At 42.3% G+C, this 25468-nt stretch overlaps 1 protein-coding gene across 1 annotated transcript in view; it reads right to left on the bottom strand.

Moving 5' to 3' along the window:
- The window catches only part of atrn (attractin), a 179053-nt gene that overhangs the window by 73385 nt on the left and 80200 nt on the right, over positions 1 to 25468 (bottom strand). Inside the window, exons 23-25 of the mRNA XM_039785823.1 lie at positions 19689 to 19767; positions 19238 to 19395; positions 9099 to 9160 (exon numbers count right to left, since the gene is read on the bottom strand). Of these exons, the coding sequence (XP_039641757.1) occupies positions 9099 to 9160; positions 19238 to 19395; positions 19689 to 19767 (299 nt within the window). The remainder of the gene's footprint in view (positions 1 to 9098; positions 9161 to 19237; positions 19396 to 19688; positions 19768 to 25468) is intronic.

Raw genomic sequence — 25468 nt, 5'->3', positions numbered from 1 at the left:
GCTACAGTACTGTTGTAAAAGTATCTTTTTAGAAACTGTATCAGAAAAAAGAAGGGGTTAAAGCTATAGTGCGTGTTTTCTGTGACAGAGTAATGACAAAAACACTGTCTGCGCATCCAAATGACGCAAGCCTTCTGTAAGCGCACAGCCCCCGCCCCTCCTCCACACAGCGTTTATCAAGTCAAATCAAGGAGGACGCCGAGGATAAAACAAGTTCATTATTTTAAAATAGCGCACTATAGCTTTAAAGGCTTTTCTGGGGATTATAGGAGGGTGAGCTAACAGTGGGAGGTGGAGAGCGGAGGAGAGAATCGTACACAGCTGGCATGCTGACTCAAGAGACCTGCGAGTGACGACACTAATCACCTCTCGGCTTTAACGAGGTAAATGGTTGAGAACAAGGTTGGCGAGTGGAGGAGCACCGCTGCATGCTGATGCTCCGGCTCTGATGGGGATTAGGAATTCATCGGCGGGCAGATTTGAATGATAGTGCTTTGATACCTAAAATCACAATCAGCGCTGGAAGAAGTATTCCGATCCTTTACTGAAGTTAAAGTACTAAGACCACACTGTAAAAATACTCGTACTTTATAATACGTTACAAGTAAATGTCCTGCATTGAAAATGTCACTTAAGTAAGTATCATCTGGAAAATGTACTTTAAGTATTGAAAAAAGGAAAAGCACTCAATGCCCGAAACGATCAAAGCAGTTCCGTCAATCAACTAAGTAGGGCCCTAGGATTTCCGTGATGCGGAAAATGCGGACGGAATCTACACATGAAAACGGAATTCTATTATACACGCGGAATTTGCATATATTTTCTTAAAGGTCCCATGACATGGTGCTCTACGGATGCTTTTATATAGGCCTTAGTGGTCCCCTAATACTGTATCTGAAGTCTTTTATATAGGCCTTAGTGGTCCCCTAATACTGTATCTGAAGTCTTTTATATAGGCCTTAGTGGTCCCCTAATACTGTATCTGAAGTCTCTTTTATATAGACCTTAGTGGTCCCCTAATACTGTATCTGAAGTCTTTTATATAGACCTTAGTGGTCCCCTAATACAGTATCTGAAGTCTCTTTTATATAGGCCTTAGTGGTCCCCTAATACTGTATCTGAAGTCTCTTTTATATAGGCCTTAGTGGTCCCCTAATACTGTATCTGAAGTCTCTTTTATATAGGCCTTAGTGGTCCCCTAATACTGTATCTGAAGTCTCTTTTATATAGGCCTTAGTGGTCCCCTAATACTGTATCTGAAGTCTCTTTTATATAGACCTTAGTGGTCCCCTAATACAGTATCTGAAGTCTCTTTTATATAGGCCTTAGTGGTCCCCTAATACTGTATCTGAAGTCTCTTTTATATAGGCCTTAGTGGTCCCCTAATACTGTATCTGAAGTCTCTTTTATATAGGCCTTAGTGGTCCCCTAATACTGTATCTGAAGTCTCTTTTATATAGGCCTTAGTGGTCCCCTAATACTGTATCTGAAGTCTCTTTTATATAGGCCTTAGTGGTCCACTAATACTGTATCTGAAGTCTCTTTTATATAGACCTTAGTGGTCCCCTAATACTGTATCTGAAGTCTCTTTTATATAGGCCTTAGTGGTCCCCTAATACTGTATCTGAAGTCTCTTTTATATAGGCCTTAGTGGTCCCCTAATACTGTATCTGAAGTCTCTTTTATATAGGCCTTAGTGGTCCCCTAATACTGTATCTGAAGTCTCTTTTATATAGGCCTTAGTGGTCCACTAATACTGTATCTGAAGTCTCTTTTATATAGACCTTAGTGGTCCCCTAATACTGTATCTGAAGTCTCTGGCCTTGACCAACTGACACTTTTCTTGTTTGAAAGCCATGATGTCTCTCTCTCATGGGCGGGCCAAATTCTCTGGGCGGGCAAAGCAGAGAAAGGGGAGGTAACCTTGCTCCTTATGACATCATAAGGAGAAGATTCCAGATCGGCCCATCTGAGCTTTCATTTTCTCAAAGGCAGAGCAGGATACCCAGGGCTCGGTTTACACCTATCACCATTTCTAGCCACTGGGGGACCATAGGCAGGCTGGGGGAACTCATATTAATGTTAAAAAACTCATAAAGTGAAATTGTTATGCCATGGGACCTTTAAATAAAAGATTTTTTTTACTTCCTTCTCATTTTTCAGTTTAAAGTAGAAAGGTCTCTACCTAAACCGTGGCCAAATGGCATTGTTAAACATGTTGTGAGATTGTTGCGTGGGGGAAAAAAATGTCGAAGCGAGTGGCTCCTGATAAGCAAACGGTGGCGAAAAAATTAAGAAACTCTGAATTAACTGCTAAATACCGGGCTGAACAATACCCCAACGACTACTATGAGTCTGGACGACGGTTTTGTAAGTTTTGTCGACAAACTGTTGACTGGACCCGCAAAGACACACATAACGACCATTTGAAATCAAAAGTTCATCTCAAGAACAAAGCTAAATCCACAGCGGGTAGATCCCTCCAGATTACCACGGAGGCAACAACAAAAAACAAAGCAGTAAAGAACTTGTTCACCGGGTTGACTCCACAACAGTGAAGAGCGAAGCTTCAGAAAACTCTGCTGTATGTACATAGGAGTCTCTCTCTCCGAGGACAGAATTGTTTTTCTTCTCCTTGATGGCAGCAGGGTGATTCTTTCATTTAATCGAATCCCAGCTGCCCACACACCCACCTACCCAGACTTGGCCCAGGGCGGGCCGCCTGCTGGTACCCCCCCCTTCCTTTAATGCCTCTGCCCCAACCAAATTACGTCTCCCCTCTGTTCAAACAGCCAGCAAAGCAATACAAACCACTAATCATTTTAAATACACAACCGTGATAACACGCTACAAAGGGAGGTGAATTAAGACCAGTAAATGTTTGTTTTTTATTTTAATAATTCATCTCACAGAGGACGACATTTTTTTAAGGGGGTTGGGTTTGCCTGGTGCTGATTCACACAAGCTCTGTGTAGGTGTGTCTATGGTCATTACTGTTTATTTTAATGAAGGAACACTAGTGCAACTGTGGCTCACTAATGGCTTTTTACAATCATACTTTGTGGACAATAATGGAGCTCTATGGCACAAAGGAATAAGATATCCAGCTTTGGATACTTGTTAGTAGGATGAATTAATGGCTGGTTTTGTTTTTTTCGTGGGATTTGTTGACCAGAAGGAAAATATAGAGTATCATACGAACTTTTCCTTTTAATTGCGCTCAATGCTTTACACTTATGGCATTCTCACACTTTAGCTGATTGGAAAGATTTTCCACAAGTAAGCGTGCATTCACACCGACTGCTTTGTTCCTCAGACGGTGCGGCGAAAACGCAGGGGTAGTGCGTTTAGGCCGCGTATACATACTTGGAACTATATTCTCAGAAGGCGAAGCACTGCTACTTCTGCTACTTGGGCGGAGTGATTTGCTCGCAGCACCTGAGAAGCCCCGTGGTGAGGAGCAGAGAGTTCGCCTGGAGTTCACTCAGGTGCTGCGAGCAAATCACTCCGCCCAACTAGCAGTGCTTCACCTTCTGAGAATATAGTTCCCAGTTTGTATACGGTTAGAAGACGGCTGTGTCTCATGTGACCTTGTTATTTGTACACGCTGTGACTATACAAATCACAACATAAAAAAACATAAATAGGAACATGTTGGCGTTATTTTGTCACTTATTGGGAGCAGTAGGCTAGATGGAGCCGGTTACCTCCAGGATCTGTGCTAAGCTAGGCTAGCGGTGGGGGCGTCAGACGGAGATGAGAAGGGTATGTATGGACTTATCTAACTCCGGGGGATACGGTGAATAAGCTAAAGTCCCAAAAGAGAGAGTTTTTAAATTGCAAGAACTCTGATCCACCGGTTATGACAACTGTTATGAAAAATGTACTCTGCTGTAGCTAAAGCTATGTCTGTACTGTATTATATGACTCTGCTCCACTCACTTTTTTGGTACCAGTATACTTTTCCTGTACTTTTTTCATTTCCACTGCAGATAGTACCCCTTCAGTGTAAACGGGATTCTCATATCGCAATAGCGACGCCACTCGAAACTGCTGTGACATAATCTTCAGCGCCACACCCGCTGAATACTTTCCCTTTCATCGGCAACCAAACAGAGGAACACCTGCACTGCATAGCTTTGCAGGCTTCCATTTAAAACAAAATTCTGGGATTAGTGAATAAAATAAAATTGCGTCGCTATTGACAGTAGCTTGGCTATTTAAAAAAATATGTCAGGTTTGTGCAGCATGTCCAGTGTCACGCTAGTGACGGTTCTCTCCGGCCAATCAGCGGTCTGCAGTGTTTTAACTCCATCTTCTAGTATCGGCTCAGCTCCCTGGAACCTTGGCTGAGGTGGTACCAGAAAAAGTACCAGGTACTGTACCATCCATAACCTTTGCCAATAGAAAACCAAAAAAAAAAAGAGCGTGTCGAGTCGAGCGGTACCATGCAGTGGAAAAGCGGCATAAGTAACAGTCATTTTGGGAGTTGCTGAAACAAGGAAAATAAAACTTTCTGATATTATTACGCCCAATCAATGCAAATTTATATGAAAAGGGTAAGCTCACTGCAGTAAGTAGTCCAGATAAAATGTGATTTTTATAATATCAGGACTATGATTACAGCGTGGGAGCTGAAGCCTCATATTAAAATTTCAGGCGACTGAAATGACTGACTGCGGATTTGACTCTTTCAATGTACGTGTGTGGTATGTCAGTATGGTATTAAAATAGACTTGAATCAGAAGCTATTCTTTAAGAGTCTTAAAAAAATAAAAAATAAAATAAAAACAGACCCAAGTAGCTTTGACTGGTGACACTTTCAGGTGCAGAACAACGCCAGCATCAAGGGGGCCCTTCCCACTGGGAGCAGTCATGTACTAAAAATATATGCCAGCACTCTGGTTGGATGTGAGTGGCCATCAGAAAGCAGAGTGTTTTAATATTAGCTGTCAGAAGCACGGATATGCCAGGGACGTACAGTCTCAGGGGAGGCAGACTTTTCTGGGGCATCAGGCCTCAGTGCTGCGCTCACTATTAGAAGAAGTCAAGTTTCTTTAAACGCCACACCGGGCCAGCGAGATTGGTCAGCGTCCGAGGGGGGGGGGTTAGTTCAGAAACTCCTTTTTTCTTCTGTAACTTTGATGTATCCATCAAAAATAAATAACAGAACAAAGAACTGGGATCCCGCTGCAGGTTAGAGAAGTTTTGTTCCAAAAACCTGGCAGTTTCATCAAACCTGACCTGGTTCTTTTTCCAGGATTAAAGTTACATCAAAACATCTTGTCTCTCTTGTTTTACTCACACTGCTGTGAACGAGTCAACTCTGCAAAACTCACTGCTACACTGAAATAGGAACACTTGGCTGAATAGGACATTAAAGTCTTTGTTTTGTTAATTTTGTGAAATGATATACTTTCCTATGCGCCTTTGCAGGACAGCTGCTGAACACTGGCTTCAAGATAAACTATTCCAATTTTTTTTTTCCCTTTTGAAGGAGCTAGGAACTATTTGGGTGAGGAGAAACGTAGGCTAGAGGAGCCAAAAGTCCAACTTCAAAAATACCCGCAACAACATCAATATTTCCATGACAAATATGTCCTAGTCTGCAACATAAAAAAAAAAAAGATGCATTTTATGATGGCTCTTTTAGATTCCCCCATCCAGCAGTTTGGACTAATGTGGCCAAGACATCAGTCATTCAGGTCACCATTACTTCAAAGAGGGCTTGCTTTAGCAGCAGCCAAGTTTTCAATTAAAATCATGACAGTTTGAGTAAAAAAAAAAAAAAAAAAAAAGAAAAGCTCAAGAACACATTTTCATTGCGGTTCCAAAAATATTTTTCGAACATTTTGACATTCCCGAGGGATTTTCCAGGCCTGGAGGCAAACATTCAATTTGCACAACTAGAGACAACATTCAATTTGTAGAACACTCACGAAAAGTTTCCCATAAATGCTGGAACTCTGAAATGAGGCCGTTTTAAAAGCCATGATTCGACGTGACGAGTCTGAGGTGAGAAGAGCTGGACTTGAGGGAATTTTATTGTCGATGACGCCGATGTTTAATGCAGCTGTTTTGCAGCTGGGGAAATGCTGCTGGTTGGGTGGGGGGTGGGGGGGTCGCTCTGCTGGTGCTGCAGATAACGGGATGACACCCCCTTCATCTGTCTGTCCCCGCGGGGAACACGATGGCACAGACAGAGAAAGCACCGAGAGCGAGATTAAGACAGAGAAAGTCGGAGTGAGAAAGAGCAAACAACTTCCACGTTAATTAGCGTCGCTCTCCTCCCCCGCAACACAAACAATGCGGCGCCCAAAGAGCCAGAAGCAAGCGGGGACAAGGCAGGGCGCTCGCTAGCTTTGGGTCTCTACTCATCTGTGCTAAATCAGTGGCAAGCAGCACACACAGATGAGGAAAAAAAAGAAGACTGAGCTGCGGGATTAAGAGGGAGTGGTGGGAAGCTGGGAGGAAAGAAGACAGAGTGGGGAAGGAGGGAGGGCGATGGAACAAGGGAGATTGACAGAGGGAGGGAAGCAAGGGACAGAAGAGAGGGGGGCAAAGGGAGACTTAGAGGAAACAAAACAAAAAACGGAACAGAAGTGAGAGATTGAGAGCAAGAGATGACAGGAGAATGGAAAGAGGAAAGTATGAGGGAAAGAGGGAGATAGGGAGGATGACAGAAAAGCAGGGGTGAGGCAAGAGAGAGGATTGTGGGGGAGAAGGAAGGAGAACGTATATATGACGAGGTAATGAGGGACAGACCAGGAGAGGCGACGGAGGAGAGGAACAGAGAACAGAAGAGGGTGATGGTGATGGTGAGACAGAGGTGAAAACAGAAGAAAAAGGAGAGTAAAAAATAGAGAGAAGGTAAAAAGAAAGATGGAGTGAGCAACACAGGGAGGAGAGAGAGAGAGAGAGAGAGCGAGAGAGAGAGAGAGAGAGAGAGAGAGAGAGAGAGAGAGAGAGAGAGAGAGAGAGAGAGAGAGAGAGAGATGTTCTTTTTACTGATTGCTGTGATGCTCTCTTGCTGCACCCAGCAGGCGCAGGTTGCATGCTACGAATGCTGACATGCAAACATTCAAATGCTGACGCATGTGTACAAATCATATGAGCATCATGAGCGAGTCACTGCAGGGGCTGCATTTGTATGCAGAGGGAGCGAGCAATATTAACAGCACATGTAGTCCTACAGCGTTTACAGCTGAATAACATCCAAAAGAAGCCTCGGCGTGGTGGACGGTGATTTCGTCAGTCGATGGGGAAACATACTGTTTTTGAACATGACTATCGGCAAGGGGCAGGCCGTAAAAAAAATAAAATAAAAATACTATAAAAGAGAATCTTTCAAATCAGCCCCATCAAATCTCCTCCGCTTGTACATGGATGGCTGGATCAATAAAAGCAGTAGGACTTTGGACCAGCCCTGCAATTTTTTTTTCAGGGCATTGTGGAGACGACACAAGCAAGAACGTGATCTACACTTCTCCTCCGGGTCCACAGGATACACAGGAGGGAAATACACACATGCAGTCAAGCGTGCATGGAGCACAGCTGCGTACCCAATTTTTGGTTCCTCTCTCTTTATAAAAAAAATATATATATATAAATAAATAAAATATAAAAAATCGATAACATATTACAGCAGTTCCTGAGGTTCGGGGATTCATCACAGGTCATCACACATGCACGCGTGTTCAGCCCTTCCAGCGAAACCAGTGTCCCCGTCTTTACAAAGCAGCATGTTGCTCTGCTGAGAATTCTTGAGAAATGGGTTTTACATTCTCGTCTGACTTTCAAGATCCGAAGGTTACAAAAAAAAGATACCAGGCAGCAACTGTGTGTCGGCATGAGCCGCGGGGTTAATGGGTGCAAAGTAATGCGCAAGAAACCAAATATATGTCCATTTCATTCTCATCAAATGGGTATTCAAACCCCGTTGAATAAGCAGATACAGAATATACTGTATATGTGATAACTGTCATACATGGTAAAGAAATTGAATTGAAATGAGCAATTTCAAAGCAGCTGAAAAAAATATCTTGGTTTAACTTCCCGGGCCCTAGCTTGCACCCGGCGCAGCGCAAAGCCAGACACAAGTGTCTTTGCTAGTTTAAGAACGACGCAGTTGTCAATTTCCCGTCCATGCACCTGCGCCCATGGCTCTTACAGGGAGGTGTGTTCAGGTGCATTCTGGGCGTATTGCCATCTTGAGGCAGCGGGAAGTGATCGCGCCATTGACCAACAAAAACCTGGTCTAAAGTGAGTAACGCAGCATTTCATTGTTATTTTAACAGCAAATTAGTAAAATGCTCCTAGGCTTATGCACAGCGCACACACACTATGCTTATTACACACACATACACACACAGGGACGCACAGCAGCACACAAACATGCAAAAGATTACAAATAAAGATATTACGGTGCAAATCCTCCATCATAACAGCAATGCCCCAAGGTCCAAACATGCCTGGCTTTTAAAGGGAATGAGAGATGACCCTCTGATTGGTTTATTGCATCTTACGCCCAAAACGGCGTTTGTTATGGCCATTTTTATATCACTTTGACGATATATATAGATATCTATATCTATATATATATCTCTATATATCTCTATCTATATCTATCTATCTATCTATCTATCTATCTATCTATCTATCTATATATATATATCTCTATCTATCTATCTATCTATCTATCTATCTATCTATCTATCTATATATATCTATATATATATATATCTCTATATATATATATATATATATATCTGTAAGTGCCGACAGCTAAGCAGCTCCCATAAACCAGTGAGCTGCAGTGCTTCTTCATAGTAATGGCTGGTGCACAGGCACAGCCTTGGTGATCCATCAGCGTGGTTCACAGTGCAACACACACACACACACACACACACACACACACACACACACACACACACACACACACACACACAACACACACACACACACACACACACACACACACACACACACACACACACACACACACACACACACACACACACACACACGGAATGCGACTGTTGCTGACTGTGCTTTGGAGTAACTGAGTTGACAGAGGGAGGAAGAGGAGAGCTGCTCACCTGAAGAACGTGACAAAGAACTGCACCAGATCCATGAAGTTACTGTGCTGCGAGAAGGCGATCTACAAAAGGGAAAGAAAAAAAGGACAACAGACCGGGTCAGAAAATCTGCTTTAATGAGGGAGATTTTAAAAAGTCAGCATTACACACATAAACATGCATGCTTTAGACTGGAGTCGACCTTGCAGATCTGACAAAAAAGGCACACAAACCAGCGAGATAATGCAGCCTCTGCTCACAAAGGCAGACAGTGCATATGTATTGTGGATAATATATGTATATTTATGACACTATGTTGTCAGCCTGTGCCTTTACATATAATTGCATATTTTGTAATGTGCATATTTCTAGTATTAACAGACAGTCTAAAGATAAGGGATTTCAAAGGTTAGTTTTTTTCTCCCTTATGTTACTCACAACTCCTTATTCAAAACTACTGGGGGGCTCCCAGTCTGTCTGCTTATCAGTGATCCAGACTTCGCGCCTGTCAAAGCAACAACACAGCAGCAGCCGGGCCTCTCAGCTGTCCACAGCGTGTGCAAAAAAAGAAAAAAAACTCTTTCCTGCACACGTGGGCAGAAATATTCACCATGTAATCATCACAAGAGCAATTGTACCAACGACATCCTGTCTTAATCAAGGTTGCCAGGGGTAACATTGGCAGTGCCATACCACCTCGCCTCTACACTTACGCCTACAAACCTCTTTTCTCCCCCCCCCCCACCAAAAGAAATTGCCTCACAATGAGCATATTCCTACAGCAACACAACACTGCCTCTTTCTGGTAACATCAGGGTACAGCGTCCTCTGGCCCGCAGCAGAATTCCCCTCACACAACTTTCCTCCGAGGTGACACCTTGGACCACAACTTATCACGGCTCCTGCTTATTATTATTCCTTGGCATAGCAGGGATTTGCATATAATTCCAGTAGAAAGAAGGAGCAGGAGGGTGGGGGAGAAAAAAAAGAAAAAAAAGACAAAAGCCGAGAAACCAAGCTGTGCGCATGTCAGATTAGTCTATGAATACTTAATATGCGCTCAGGAATGACAATACTTGCATAGAAAGACTTGATGGGTCAGAATGTGGATAAATCTACAGTGACTTGAGAGCAACACAGGGCCAAAGGCATTAGTCTCTGTGGTGAGATGACGGGGGGGGGGCGTGAGTGTTTTGTGAGCGGCCCGGGGTCTCATTTGCTTGTGTAGTCAGCACCATCTGGCTCGCTAATGTGTTGCTGTTGATTACTGTTGAGCTCCTCGGTGCACTTTCCTCCAGACTGTTGAACACTGAAGAGAAGTTCGAGGTGCCAATATGCCCAGAGAAAACTTTTTTTTGTGCGTTTAATTCCCTGGGTATCGCAGTGGACGGAGCGTGGCTCTAACGCTTCCAAGATTAGTGACTTTTCTTTTTTCTGAGTAGTCGTTTAATCTACAAAATGTCTTTATAGAGACGATGCTCCCTTTTTGGGATGCCGATGTTACTCTCATTAAGTTATTGTTTTGCATTAGTTTTAGTTATTTTTTAAAGAAAAACTACTTGAGATTGTGTGGAACTGAGTGGCAGGGCTTTAAGAGCCAAGCTTAGAATAATCGCAGAAGCCTTGTCAGCTGGTGTACTTAAAACTTGCTTTGGGACAACGGCCTAACGGCCTAACAACACCACCTACTTCTCTCTGTGATTGGAGATACAGTAACAAAATAGTCCCCTTCAAGGACAACACTAACTTCCTCACCACGCAAAAACAAAAAATAGCAATGATAGGTGCTTCGGCGTCATGTCGTCACTGCAGGCCGTCTCGCTGAGAAGATGTGCGATAACAGTTATTGTAGCGGCTAATCTCAAGTGTCAGCTTGTGTGCGGTGCTTTGTCACCCTGGGTGGCGCGCTCGTTATGTGCCCAGCAGAGGGTGACTCTTTAGGGGCCGAAAAAGGATCTCGCAGCAGGGCCTGTTAGCCTGCCGACGGGTATTAAGAACGCAAAATAGTCTAGCCTTTAATGGTTTCTGACAGCCACTCGAACCATACTGGAGTTTTGAAGGAAAGGGTCGTTATCAGTGCACGGGTGGGCTGCTCAACAGGTTCCAGAAAAAAGTAAAAAAGGATAGAGGGGAAACTGAATTTTGAATATGGTGGAGCTAGAATATGGGTGCGTGAGATACTTTTATGTCCATAAAAGAGCGTACTATATTACAGAACATTCCTTCTTGGGAAAACTCTAAATGGGTTTGTTTTTTGTTCAAATATTTTTTATCTATTTCTACTATTCTGTATATTTTTAGCCATGCTAGTGGGGCGGCTGTACAGTAGTACAGTACATGTCCGTCAGACCATCACTTCCAGACTGAATTGTCAATTCAACTATTGGTTGGATTTTGTACTGACATTCATATGCTTCCCAGTTGATGTATCAGACTTCATTTTTTTTTTTTTTTATATTTAGAACGTAGAGAACATAAAAATACAATTGAACAAGAACAAAAACTCTCTCTCACCCCCCAGCGCTGAGCTATTATTTTCTTGGTTGCGGTTGAGCCGGCTAGCCAAACTTTCTCCCAAGCAGGAATAATTTAGAGTCGTCATTAAGTGACAAAACAATCGGGTCAGTAGGGATTAGATATCCTATCACATCAGATATTATTGATGATGTTTTATTCCATAACTCATGCACCTGTTCACACTCCCAGACCATATGCAGTTTGTTCAGGTTGGCAGAACGTGCAATAGGGAGTGGCTCCCAAGCAAAGGGTTTGTTACCAGACATTAAGTGTATGTTGTGCCAAATTGGGGTGTTCAAATGCCACTTATTGGTGTAGCATAGTTGCTCCTCCACCTGTTTAAAGTTGGTCAGTGTGTTGTGATATAGGGCCATAGGCTAACATACACCTTTTTTGGACACACACCTGTAAAGGCAAGGTCTTTCAGTCTTAGACTTCCACTGAGGTTTTGCTCTATTTCTCTCCATGGGACTGTAGATGAGGGGTCCTTCCACACTCTGAGGGCCCCATAGCTGAAAGGCTCTGTGGTACACTTTAAGGTTGGGGAGGGCCAGGCCTCCCATGTTTGTGGTAGGTTGCAGGGTATTTTAGCCTAGGTTGTTTATATTGCCGACCAACTGGCCAGATCCCTTTGAACGCTACTTAATATAGTTTCATAGTTGTCCTAGTTGTTTTAATTTCAGAGCAAGCAATTTGCTTGGTTTACAGCTGTTAAAATAGTAATTTTGCCTCACTTTGTGCATTATGAACTCAGCTCTCCTTCTTAGCAGATCATTCAGCTCTGTTCGATTTGTAACTAAAAAAGTTTGTGTCAATTTAGAAAAACAAGTCTTAAGAGACTGCTCTAAAGATTTACAGCGTTCTTCCAACTCTGCAATCCTTGTCTCTCTTTTCCTCTTCAAGTTGACCGCGAAGGAGGATTTAAAATCTCTAATAAATCTTTTAGTTGTTTGTCATGTATATGCAGGGTCAGAAACTCTTCTCCAAGACCCGGTCGATTAATTGCTAGCAAATTTCTCTGAACGAGTAGATAGTTTAGGCGACAACGAGACCCGCTTTTTTCGTGCCTGCAGGCGTTTCACCGAGTCACCGTGATAACAGACAAAAAGATTTGGCATCGAAGAAAAAGTAATAGACCTGGTTATTTAGTGAAATACGGAGGTGAGTGCCGGAGCTCAGTCGCTTGCAACCATAGCGGGTGCTGGTCACGTGCTTCTTGATTCTAAGCAAATTAAAATTTGGTTCAACGTGCGTCAAGAGTTTTGTCTAACATATTGCCTAACTGTGAAACACAGCTGACTGCATTTTCTATTTATGAATATAAACTCAGCAACAACAACAAAAAAAACATCCCTTTTTCCAGGACGCTGTATTTTAAAGATAATTTTTGTAAAAATTCAAATTACTTAGGGTTTAAACAATGGTTTCCATGCTTGCTCAATCAACCACAAACAATTAATAAACGTGCACCTGTGGAACGGTCGATAAGACAGTAACAGCTTGGAGGCGGTAGGCAATTAGGTCACAGTTATAAAAAATTAGGAAAGTAACTTTCTACCGACTCTAGTGACTGAAAAACACCAAAAGAAAGACGCCCAGGGTCCCTGCTAATCTGCATAGACGTGCCTTAGGCATGCTGCAAAGAGGCATGAGGACAGCAGATGTGGCCAGGGCAATACATTGCAATGTCCCTACTGTGAGACGCCTAAGACAGCGCTCCAGGGAGACAGGAAGCACAGCTGATCGTCCTCGCAGTGGCAGACCACGTGTAACAACACCTGCATAGGATCAGTACATCCGAATATCACACCTGCAGGACAGGTACAGGACGGCAAAAGCAACTGCCAAGAACTGGCGTATCTGGTGCAGTCCATGAGGAGGAGAAGTACTTAATAAGTCACGGAATCTGACTAAGTACTAAGTACATTTACTCAAGTACTGTACTTAAGTACAAATTTGAGTCTTTTCTTTCCATGCCACTTCGTGCTTCTACTCCGCTACATTTCAGAGAGAAATATGGGACTTTTTACTCCTCTACATTCATCTGACTGCTTTAGTTACTTTACAAATTAAGATTGTTGCACACAAAACACATGTAATTTATAAAAATCTGATGTTTTATTATAAATTAAACCACCCAACAATATAACGGCCTACAAGTCCAGCTGGAATGATTAGACGATTAATTACAAGAACTGTTTGGATCGTTTCCAGTTTCGAAAATGGGAGGATTTTTCTGCATTGAGGACTTTTACCTTTAATACTTTAAGTACATTTTCCTGATGATACTTGCATACTTTTACTTAAGTAACTAAAATTTAAATTTAAATTTTCAATGCAGGTCTTCTACTTGTAACAGAGTATTTTTTTTTACAGTGTGGAATTAGTACTTTTACTTAAGTTAAAGAATCCGAATACTTCTTCCACCACTATAATTAATGCAGCTGGTGGCAACCCCAGATACTGTTACTTTGACAAGCTGGCAAAGCTGCTCAGTTTGTGTTTCCTAACCTCTCTGTGATCAGCATCAAAACGCTTCTATCAGGCAGCCGTGCACGGCCCAGATAAACACCACACCGGTCCACTCGGACACGCAGCGCGGCCCAGCCAGCTGATGGCTACAGCGACGCCATGGCGGGGTATTCAATTGGAGGCTGTTCTAATCTCTACTATATCATGACATGTTCACTAAGGCACGGAACAGGAGATCACAGCTCTTTAATGTAATTAGTGTGGGATTTGCCTTTCATTACAAACATAATTAAATTCAGTTCCATTCTTCTTTAGTAGAATGAAAAAAAAATTAGTCCTCGCAGACTAATCTCAGTGCAACTGATTTCGCTTTGATGATCTGAGCTGCTCGACGGTCATGAAGTCACCACAGATTAACTTTGACTATTGTAAAAGAGTCTCAATTTTGGTGGGTCAAAATGATTATATCAAAGTGTTCCTCCTGCAATGCAACATCTGTGCTTTTCAGAAGTTTTGTATATTGTATCTGGAATACGTTAGGTGGAACATTGTTACATATACCAAGAATTGGAGGCAAACTGTTCAGTTTTTGAGGTAGAATAATGTGTGCTGCTGATTACATGAAACAGATCGGGTGGTGAATGCAACAAGTGGGGTCAATGCAGACGGACAAAAACAAACTCTCTTGCAAAAGGCGGTTCTAACTCTACTTCCGACCACATGAAAGCAAACCGAAGCAACCTTGACATATTGTGTGGGAGAGCGAGCAAAAGAAAGAGAGTGAACGCTCTGTACAGCTGCACACTAAAGCTGGGAGAGAGAGAGGGCTCAGCTTGCACACAGCCCACTCTGAATGCAGCATGTGTTTCAACTTAACATTCCACTTTGCCCTTGCACTTTCTCGGCTGCTGTTTATGAACCGGTTTCCAACACTCTGGTTTTGCCTGCCAACACTGCTGGAGTACCAACCGCCTACGATCTCACACACACACACACACACACAAACACACACACACACACACACACACACACACACACACACACACACACACACACACACACACACACACACACACACACACACACACACACACACACACACACACACACACACACACACACACACACACACACACACACACACACACACACAGCAGTAGACCACTGAAGGCAGGAAGAGTGAGAAAAAGGCAACAAATCAAAAATGCTGTTATTAAGAAGAACTGGTGACGAGGAACGAGGCAGAAAACGAACGAGAGAAACAAGTGGAAAATGTTACCTCGCTGACGAAGGTAAATCTCCATTAGTGCAAGGAAGAAAAATGACACGCTAGCAGACCTGCGTGCTTTGGTTTCAAGGACAGGGCTGATCTTCTATATGATCCCACCCAGCAAGACAGAAGGTGAGGTGGACCAGAGGAGGCTGAAAGGAGGGGAAGAGGGTGGTTTGGGGAGCTGCACTGGAGATTTCCTGAGGCTGGCTGGCAGCAGCTGGAGATCTGAAGCTGAGAGAACTAAAAGCCCTCACAAGGCAGGACACGGAAGATGGAGGCAGGAGGAAGGAGTTTGCACGGGGGCAACCAGTCAAATCACTTCCAAAGTGATCGGGGAGGCACACAGGCGGGCAGGCAGCATGGAGCGCACACAACCCAGGCCAAGTGCACCCTGCCCGCCCAAACCAGCACCAGCCAATCCTGGCAGTGCATTCATTCACTGCATCACACCTAATACCAATGCTGATCTTATTCAATCCTTTATTATGCTGCAAAAACACCCATCATCTAACTGAAAAACTGAAACCAAGTACTTGAACAGTTTTACTTAACCGCTACACAAAGCTACGGGGTATTTTATATTCTACTCCAACTCTGAAGCACTAATCCATTTCAGTTGTGTAATCGAATATCAACAAATCTAATTCACAATGTCGGACTTACTTACAAAGTGCTTTTTCACAGGTACTGAGATCTGTTGTACAAGAGAGCCGTCTTGGTTCTAAGATGAGTCCACTATGGTCTATATCTGGACACTACAGAGTGCATTAGCATTATCAGCATTAGAAACTATTTAAAATGATGACCTCATGTCCAAATTACAAATTGATAAAAAATATATATATATATATATTTGCATAACTAAAGCCTATTGGTTTGCACATTACATTGATCTCTAACTGCCAAATGTTCTGTCCCAGGACAATTCAAACCAATGCTTTCTTACAATAAATCCTGCCTTAATGAAGGTTTTTGTTGAAACGGTTTCGAGAGGAGTTGATTCAACTTCATGGTCAATTTGGAGTCTGTAGTTTGTGGTGTTGTTGAATATTACTTTATACTGAGAGGTGTTTCTAATATCCAGACCAGGGATCTTCAAAAGGGGGTCCTGGACCCATAGGGGGTCCTCAGAGTCAATGCATGGGGGGCCTCCAAATCTTTGAATAAAAATTTCAAAAATTCAAAAATTAAAATCTCTCGACATGAATCCGACATATATTTAGTAAATATAAATCCCGACTGATCATAGGCTTACTATCCTATAGGTAAGGTAGTCCATCCACAGATACAGTAGATCCTAAGGATTCACTGTACCACATGCATGTTTAACATTAAAACATGATTTATAAACTCATTCCAACAATTAGTAGGCTAGGATTCTATGCAAAAACGCTATGTATAAAGGCTTAAGGCTGCCCTACAAGTTATTGTAGGCCGAGTTTAACATGAAACTTAATTTTATACAATATATGTAGTAGGGGGTCCCTGCTCCGTCTCTCTTTCAGTTAAGGGGTCCTTGGCTTAAAAAAACCCTGATCTAGACTACCCATAGTGATATAAATAGAGTGGGGAATTTGAGTTTAGCTATGTATACTTAAAGTTGAATTCTGGCCAATTTTTACGTTAATCTTGATCGCTATAGATATGCTGTACTTTCGATTAAAAAAAAAAAAAAAAAAAAACGATCTGGATCAGTCCTAGCAAAGTGGAGTTGCTGCAGCTACCTCTACGAGCTTCCACTGAGCTAAAACGGCAGTTGTCGGGGCAAGTTTTAGAGTGCCTTTGTGCCTCTTGACAGACACAAAATGCAATTAATATGTCTTTGCAACATGAACAGGGCCCTAACGTGCCAACAAGATGCGTTTTCAACTCAGACATTGTTTAAATTCACCTACCCTGTCTCGATCCTGCCGGTGGGTAGCTCGCCCTGTTAACTCCAGTTGGCTAGGACCGATCCAGGTCGGGGGTTTTTTCAATCGAAAGTACTCGCATATTTTTGGCAAAATTGGCCGGAATTCTCCTTTAATAAACTGGCAACTGCTGAGGTGTACAGCTGTATGATGGGCAGCTGTGGCTCAGGAGGTAGACACTTTGTCCGGTAAGGTAGAAAGATATATAGATGCAGTGCATTTCCCATGATTGTTATGGACATCTGCTAGCCAATCAGAAAGTATATTCCGTGATGATGTAAACCGAGTAAGTGGATGACAACACAGTGAGTAAACTGAAATGAACTGACTTTCATCTTGTTGCAAATTAAGCAAATACAGGCATTAAACACCAACATTACGTTGGCACGACGTACAGTACAAACTATTGAGGGACAGTTTTCTCTCCTTCAGCCAGCCACAAGGCAGCGGTTCACCGAGTGCAGCTGCGATTGTAGCTCGGCTGCATAAACACACCGCCAGCTACCAAGCAAGCAGATACAGAGCTCTATTCACAACTACAGCCAGGGAGCCACATCAACACTGGGGAAAAGCTTCTGTGCACCAAATGCAGTAACTTTTTTTCCCCCCCTAACAGTGACCACATTTTACTGTTGACTGCCAACATTTACATTCTGCCATTTTACCAGCCAACGTTTTTGTTTTCATAGAGTAGAAAAGTAGCTTGTAAATCAGACAAGCTGACCAGTCACGGTGAAAACTGACCGCAGTTTTGCTGTACTTTGATCCAAAATATGTGTGGGGCTATGACTGTATGCATAGGTGTTTATTCATTTGCACACATACACACAAGCCTCTGCATGTAAAAGCACATTAGGAGACCTGACGCGCAATTTAATAGATGCTTCTATTCAAAGTGCATGAATACATTTTTAGCATAAGTAGTGCTGCTGCAGTCGGTGAATATTCACGACAGCTTTACCTGTTTAAGTTTGTACTCATGTTCTACTTGAGTAAATCATGCTTTTATCACATTTTACGCTCTTATTAAGTCATGATGCTCTTGAAATGTTTGTGCATTGCTTAAAGAAGCAATATGACTTGGCTTTAAAGCTGCACCGGAAGATCGTTTCTCTCACATTTCTCACTTTTTCTTCATCTAATGGCGAGTCATTTTGAATTTCCCTTTCTGTCACATTTCATTCGCATTCATTCCAGGCATCACCGTCATTTCTGCTTTCCTATGTTGTCAAAGCACAAAGCCTCCCATTTAAAGTTTTCAAGCGTCATATTGAACCAGTCAGCTTTCTTTCCCTGGGCAACATATCAGTGAGTGGATGCGGATCCATAGATGTCACAGCTGAGTGTGTCATCCCGTCTGTCAGAATTAAATCTGGCCAGTAAAGATGAATCTAAAGCGTCACAAAGACTGGGGGATGAGCCGCTCCTCTGTTGTGGGTTTCAGCAGACACAATTATATTGAATTCTTCTATAAATAGCTTGCCTTTAGAGAAGCCTACATTTTTTAAATCACGGTTAATTTTGAATGTTGAACGGTAATAATAATTTGAGCAGGACGTGGTTTAAATGAATTGTAAGTTAAATGTTCAATTCAATTTTATTTATAGTATCAAATCATAACAAGAGTTATCTCTAGACACTTAGGGTAGGTCTAAACCAACAATTCTTTTAATTTTCTCCAAGAGCAAGCATTTAGTGCAACATTAGCGAGGAAAAAACATCCTTTTAGGTAAAGCGCGTGCAATATGTTTTTACCAAAGTTAAAGTGCCGGCAAGCATTTAGTGCAACAGTAGCGAGGAAAAAACGTCCTTTTAGGCAGAGCGTGTGCAATAAGTTTTTAGCAAAGTTAAATTGCCACACACTGACATCAAGTGCAGCTTGACTATAAGGTCAAATGGTTATGCTGTAGCACAAACTACGTCTTGCTTCATATCCAAGTGAACCTGTCGAACCAGTTGTGTTTTGGCTGAAGCGAAGCAAAGCGTACTTGAATCTTAATGGGCCACGTGAAGTTGCTGACGTAGACAAAGAAGGTTATGTTTGGGCTGTTGCGGAAATCAAAGTTCTCGTTAGAGAAGCTGTCCTTGAACTCCTTGATGTTGCTCCGAGAGACGATGGGGACCTCCTCCCCGGTCTGGGTGCCAGCTGAATGACAGAGAGAGGAACAGAAAACCACAACAATTAATCTGTTGATAATTTTTTGGGTAAACTATTTGTTTTGTCTATAAAATGTGAAAAACAGCCAAAGGGGACATTGCTTCAAACTGAAGATCCTCAAATGACTGTGATACGACATTTTAAAAAAAAGCAGCCAATCGGCCCATTTAAGAAGCTAAATCGAAAGGTAGTTTTGGCATTTTTGAATGATTATTTGATTATCAATGTTCTGTCATCATCTTATTGTTTCAGCTCGACTTGGGTAGTTGTGGAGGACCTACCGGTGAAGCTAGTGGCCCAGGTTATATTCAGGTTGAAGTTCTTTGAGGCATTTATGAACATGTCTAGATCCCGGTTTGTCTGGGGAGGGAGAGAGGACACAGAAAGCATGCAGTCACCATCGTCATTAGCATCAACATCGGTGTCATTATGCTCCATCAAAAAGAAAAAGAAAAAAAATGTGAAATGTGGAGTCAAAAATCCTTCCATACACACACATACATACACACACACACACACACACACACACACACACACACACACACACACACACACACACACGTAAGTTACGTCACATAATAACGCCGTCACTGTGTCACGCAGAGAAAAGACTTTTTCATTAGTCATTGCACATTTCTAATGTATAATTTATGTGAGCAAATGACACACACACACACACACACACAAGTTCGCAGCTGTACAAACAGTTACTGTAGTGCAGACTAGAGCATATTTGCGCAGCTAATGGAAGCTGCATTAGCAAAACAAATGTTTGAACGAGTCAATGATGAAAAACGATGAGTGTTAAAAAAAAGTGTAAGTGCCGTTGAACAGTGATATCAGCTTTGATAACACCAAGTAGGTGTAAATTGAGACCTAATTAGTGTTTGCTTACTGACTGAAAGGCAGCGTTTGTTAATTCTCATTTTGACAGCTTCAGTGGAGATTAATGATTAACGCGGGCGGCCCTGTTGTGAACATTTGAAATATTTACTTAATTTATTGTGAAAGATGTAACATTCTGCAGCATATTGAAGCTCACTGGATAACCGCTGAACGTGACACTACGTCATCGACCAGAAGGTGCTCAGGTTTGCCTCATCGGACTCTACAGAAGCGAGACGGTGAAAAAGACAGACATGGCTGTATCTGCACGCCTCTGACTGACAGAGGGGTCACAGCTCTGCATTGGTTACTATGTGTTAAACACGTTGTCAGGGGAAAATTACCATCTGGAATATTGAATCTGATCCTGGTGTTTCGGTTTGGGCTCCAGATGCTGCAGCCAGGTAAACAGGACTGGACAAGCTTTTATTGGCTGGGGAAACATCGGTGTGATGAGTGGAGTTCACACCACGACATTACACTTCAGGCTGATGGCATTCATGTCCAGTGTTGTAATGTAACAAAGTAAAGTTACTATACTTAAGTAGAATTTTCACGTATTTGTGCTCCACTATGTATCCTAAATAAAATGCATAGTTTTACTCCGATACACTTCCCCTCAGCGCCTCTGTTACCCGTTACTCGCAAGACATGGTTTCGTACGTTTGAGTGAACAAAAAAGTGAATTCTGTTTCTGTTTTTCTCTTTGTTGATGTCAGACTTTGAATTTGATGTTTAAAGGGGTGATAGAATGATTATATAAGGTATTTCACACTGTTCCTTATGGTCTCCTAATGGGGTATGTAACATTAGTTGGGCTGAAAATGGCCTGGTTGATATTTTATTGGCCCTTATGCATCCCTGTGTTTTGGCCCTATTTGTAACAAGAGCTTTTCTTCCAAATATGGTATGGTCATGAATATTTAGATGAGCTGCGCGCTGCTTGGTTGAGCCTTAGCCCCGATACACACACACATAGAGACGCCGCGCTGATTGGGTTTGAGCGACCGCCTACCACTACCATAGAATTAGGTTGTTGCTGATTGGTTGAGCGAATCTCCAATACACATACATTAGAAACGTGACAGAATCTCATATTCCAGACACTGCAATGTTTCCTTACCAAATTCACTTCTGAGACTTTTTTGCGCGAGAAATCAAGCTCAAATATGGGCCGTTTTACGAAAATGGATGGCTAATTGCAAATTTGGTAAAACTGTTTGCCGGAGTTCAGCTGCCTGTGTTGCTGGCTCGCCCGCGTCTGCCTTCCTCCCCAGACCCCGGCTTGCTGTGAGCTCGATTGAGCTCCGAACGGCTGCTGCAGCCCACAGCACCTCATACCCGCGCCAAAGTCACCGTTTGGGCTGGTGGACTACTACCAAACGCCGCTGCCCTGACAAAAGGCCAGGGCCTGCATCTCCTCTCTTCCTGCTAGCTAAATGGCCCGTGTGTGAGACGCGGTCAGCGAGCTTGTTACACCAGCAATCTCTTACCAAATGTTACACACATGTCACGCCACTTAGCTATACAACATATAACTATATGTTTTATAAAGCTAACAACGGTGTCCGATTTCAAGTTAATGAATATTTGTGAGCTGTACGGGTTTCGTTAGCTGCGACTGTCCCTGCAATCCTATGTGTACAGATGCGGCTAGTTAGCTTCATTTTTGGTCGTAATTTGAGTATATTTACAGTTTGAATTTCGTCCAACGCCACTTATACAACATCTAACTATATGTTTTATAAAGCTAACAACTGTGTCCGATTTCAAGTTAATGAATATTTGTGAGCTGTAAGGGGTTTTCGTTAGCTGCGACTGTCCCTGCAATCCTATGTGTACAGATGCGGCTAGTTAGCTTCATTTTTGGTCGTAATTTGAGTATATTTACAGTTTGAATTTCGCATTCACCACTTATACAACATCTAACTATATGTTTTATAAAGCTAACAATGTGTCGATTTCAAGTTAATGAATATTTGTGAGCTGTAAGGGTTTCGTTAGCTGCGACTGTCCCTGCAATCCTATGTGTACAGATGGCGGCTAGTTAGCTTCATTTTTGGTCGTAATTTGAGTATATTTACAGTTTGAATTTCGTCACGCCACTTTATACAACATCTAACTATATGTTTTATAAAGCTAACGACTGTGTCCGATTTCAAGTTAATGAATATTTGTGAGCTGTAAAGGGTTTCGTTAGCTGCGACTGTCCCTTCAATCCTATGTGTACAGATTGTGGCTAGTTAGCTTCATTTTTGGTCGTAATTCGGTATATTACAGTTTACATTTAGTTCGTCACGCGCACTTATACAACATATAACTATATGTTTTATAAAGCTAACAACGGTGTCCGATTTCAAGTTAATGAATATTTGTGAGCTGTAAGGGTTTCGTTAGCTGCGACTGTCCCTTCAATCCTATGTGTACAGATTGCGGCTAGTTAGCTTCATTTTTGGTCCCGTAATTCGTTATATTTACAGTTTGAATTTCGTCCACGCCACTTATACAACATATAACTATATGTTTTATAAAGCTAACAACGGTGTCCGATTTCAAGTTAATGAATATTTGTGAGCTGTAAAGGTTTTCGTTAGCTGCGCTGTCCCTTCAATCCTATGTGTACAGATTGCGGCTAGTTAGCTTCATTTTTTGCGTAAATTCGGGTATATTTACAGTTTGAATTTCGTCCACGCCACTTATACAACATCTAACTATATTTTTATAAAGCTAACAACGCGGTTTCCGATTTCAAGTTAATGAATATTTCTGAATTCCAGAGGAATTCTAAGAGGCTAGCTAGCTCTCATTGATAGAGCTCCATCCAGCCGCAGGCTCTATCAATGAGACTCATGGACGCAAGCGTTTATTTTCCCAATCGCGTTTGTTTAAATAACTCAACACATTATAATTACACACATTATAAGATTAACTAGAATCTGTGGTAAGAGAATGCTGGTGTAACACAGCTCGTAGCCCGCTTTTCCTCACATACACCGGGCATTTAGCTAGCTAGCAGGAAGAGGGGAGTTGCAGGCCCTGGAGCTCTGTCAGAGCAGCGGCGTTTGGTAGTAGTCCACCAGCCCAAACGGTGACTTTGGCGGGTATGAGGTGCTGTGGGCTGCCGCGGCGGCGCAGCTCAATCGGGACACAGCAAGCCGGTGTTACACCCGGGTCTGTGGAGGAAGGCAGGCCAGGCGCAGCAACACAGGCAGCACCAGCCTCTGAAGTCCGACACAGTCGGACAAAATTTGCAATTAGACATCAATTTTCGTAAAACTGCCCATATTTGACCTCTAAGTAGTTGATTTCTGCGCAAAAAATTCTCAGAAGTGAATTTAATGGTAAAATAGCATATGAACAATGTATACATTTTCTGAGATCTGCGGGCCTAGATTCAGAAGACTAACTGATCTCAGGTCAGTTGTGTAGCCTATGTAAATGTTGAGCGTGACCGTTCTCTTAATTACACCCATGGGCTGACAAAGGTTCCGGTTTTTGGGAGGTTGACGTCAACTTCCAGCTTTGTTGGGATTCCCCGTTTTCAGCGGCAGTTTCAAAATATGAAATTTTCATAGTAAAAGGGTGTCAATGGGATTTTGAGCTTCTATGTATGTCCTATTTACCCACCGAACTGTCGTTATTCAACTATGACAGGGTAAAATCGGTTTTGCATTCTATCACCCCTTTAAGTAGGTGTGGTAACCCTGAATATTATGCTTCACTATAAGGAAGCCACAATAAAGTCAATAATCAAAAAGGTTATTTTTTTTTACTTTTAATAGTTAACTACATTCAATATCATGGAACTACTTTTGATACTTAAGTACAGTTAATATCAGATACTTTAAGACTTTTATTCAAGTAATATTCTAAAAGAGGACTTTTAACTTCTACCGTAGTCATTTTCTGGTAAGATACTTGTATAAGGTTTTGCTTTCAAGTACTTTATAGATGACTGTTAATGTCTGTTTGTGTGAGGGCTGTGGTTTTGGATGTAGTTTTTCCTGCTTTATTGTGTTTAATGTTTCCCTGTTTCCAGAGGCCTGTACTACGAATCCAGATCAACATGACCTGGATGTATTTCAGTTCCCCGGCTTTACCTAACCCAACAACCGCGGTCCCGCATAAGCTGGGTCCCGACGGTGGCTAACAACTAGTTCAATCAACCCGGGGTTTCCCAATCCAGCGACGCATGTTCACATAAAAGAGGCGGTGTTCGCGCAACATGATCAATAGCTACATATTTTACATAAGAAGAGCAAACGATAATTCTACATAAATATGAGGAACACAGACACGGGTTTACAGGCAAAACACAATACAGTCGCTGCTTCCTAAAACAGGAAGGAAAGCTGGCAAAAAAAAGCTGACGCTGTAAATCCCAACTTGATGAATAGCACTTCCTCATCAGTCAGGACCAAGATCTGACCATAATTACACTTGTGCTTTCCATAAACTGTCGTTGCTTTAGCCCATTATATTATCAGTTGCAATCCTGGCAGTTGTAAGCGATCGTGAGAGCAAATAAAAAATATAAAAACATAATTCAAACCGATGTGCGCATTGGCAACGCCTGGCTCAAGAAGCCGACAAATAGACTATACTTAATTCCCTCCGCTGAAAATCTATATCTTTCATAAAAATACCCATCAGGGAATGATAACGGGGTTGTTGCTCTCTAAATGTTTGAACTTTTCTGAGCGCCTCTCTCTCTCTCTCTCTCTCTCTCTCTCTCTCTCTCTCTCTCTCTCTCTCTCTCTCTCTCTCTCTCTCTGATCTTCTAAGAACGGTGATGCTGTTATCAGTCGAGTATTGATTGGTCGGTAGGCGGTGCTTTTACACCGGTTGATCTCTAATCTCCAACATAACCTGCCAGGTTAGGTGTTCAGCATAAGTCACCACGGCGATGTAACCCGGTAACAAGTGATCCACCGTGGTGATACACAAAACCCTGGGTTGAACCTGAAGTTACCTCGGTAACGCCAAATCTTGCTTCGTAGTACAGGCCTCAGGTTTCCCGTCTCATGTGTTCTGTTATCGGTGTTTTGCCATATATGTTTCATGCTTTGCTTCCTGTTTGATTTTGTTGCCTCTCTGTCTCTCCTATGCCTTGTGTCACTGCTTTCAATGCTCAGATTTAAACGGTTTACAGCATAACGTGTCATACTGAAATTTG

This window comes from Perca fluviatilis, chromosome 20 (genome assembly GCF_010015445.1).
Source record: "Perca fluviatilis chromosome 20, GENO_Pfluv_1.0, whole genome shotgun sequence".
NCBI classification, from domain to species: Eukaryota; Metazoa; Chordata; class Actinopteri; order Perciformes; family Percidae; genus Perca; species Perca fluviatilis.
This window is presented reverse-complemented; position numbering and strand designations above follow the sequence as displayed.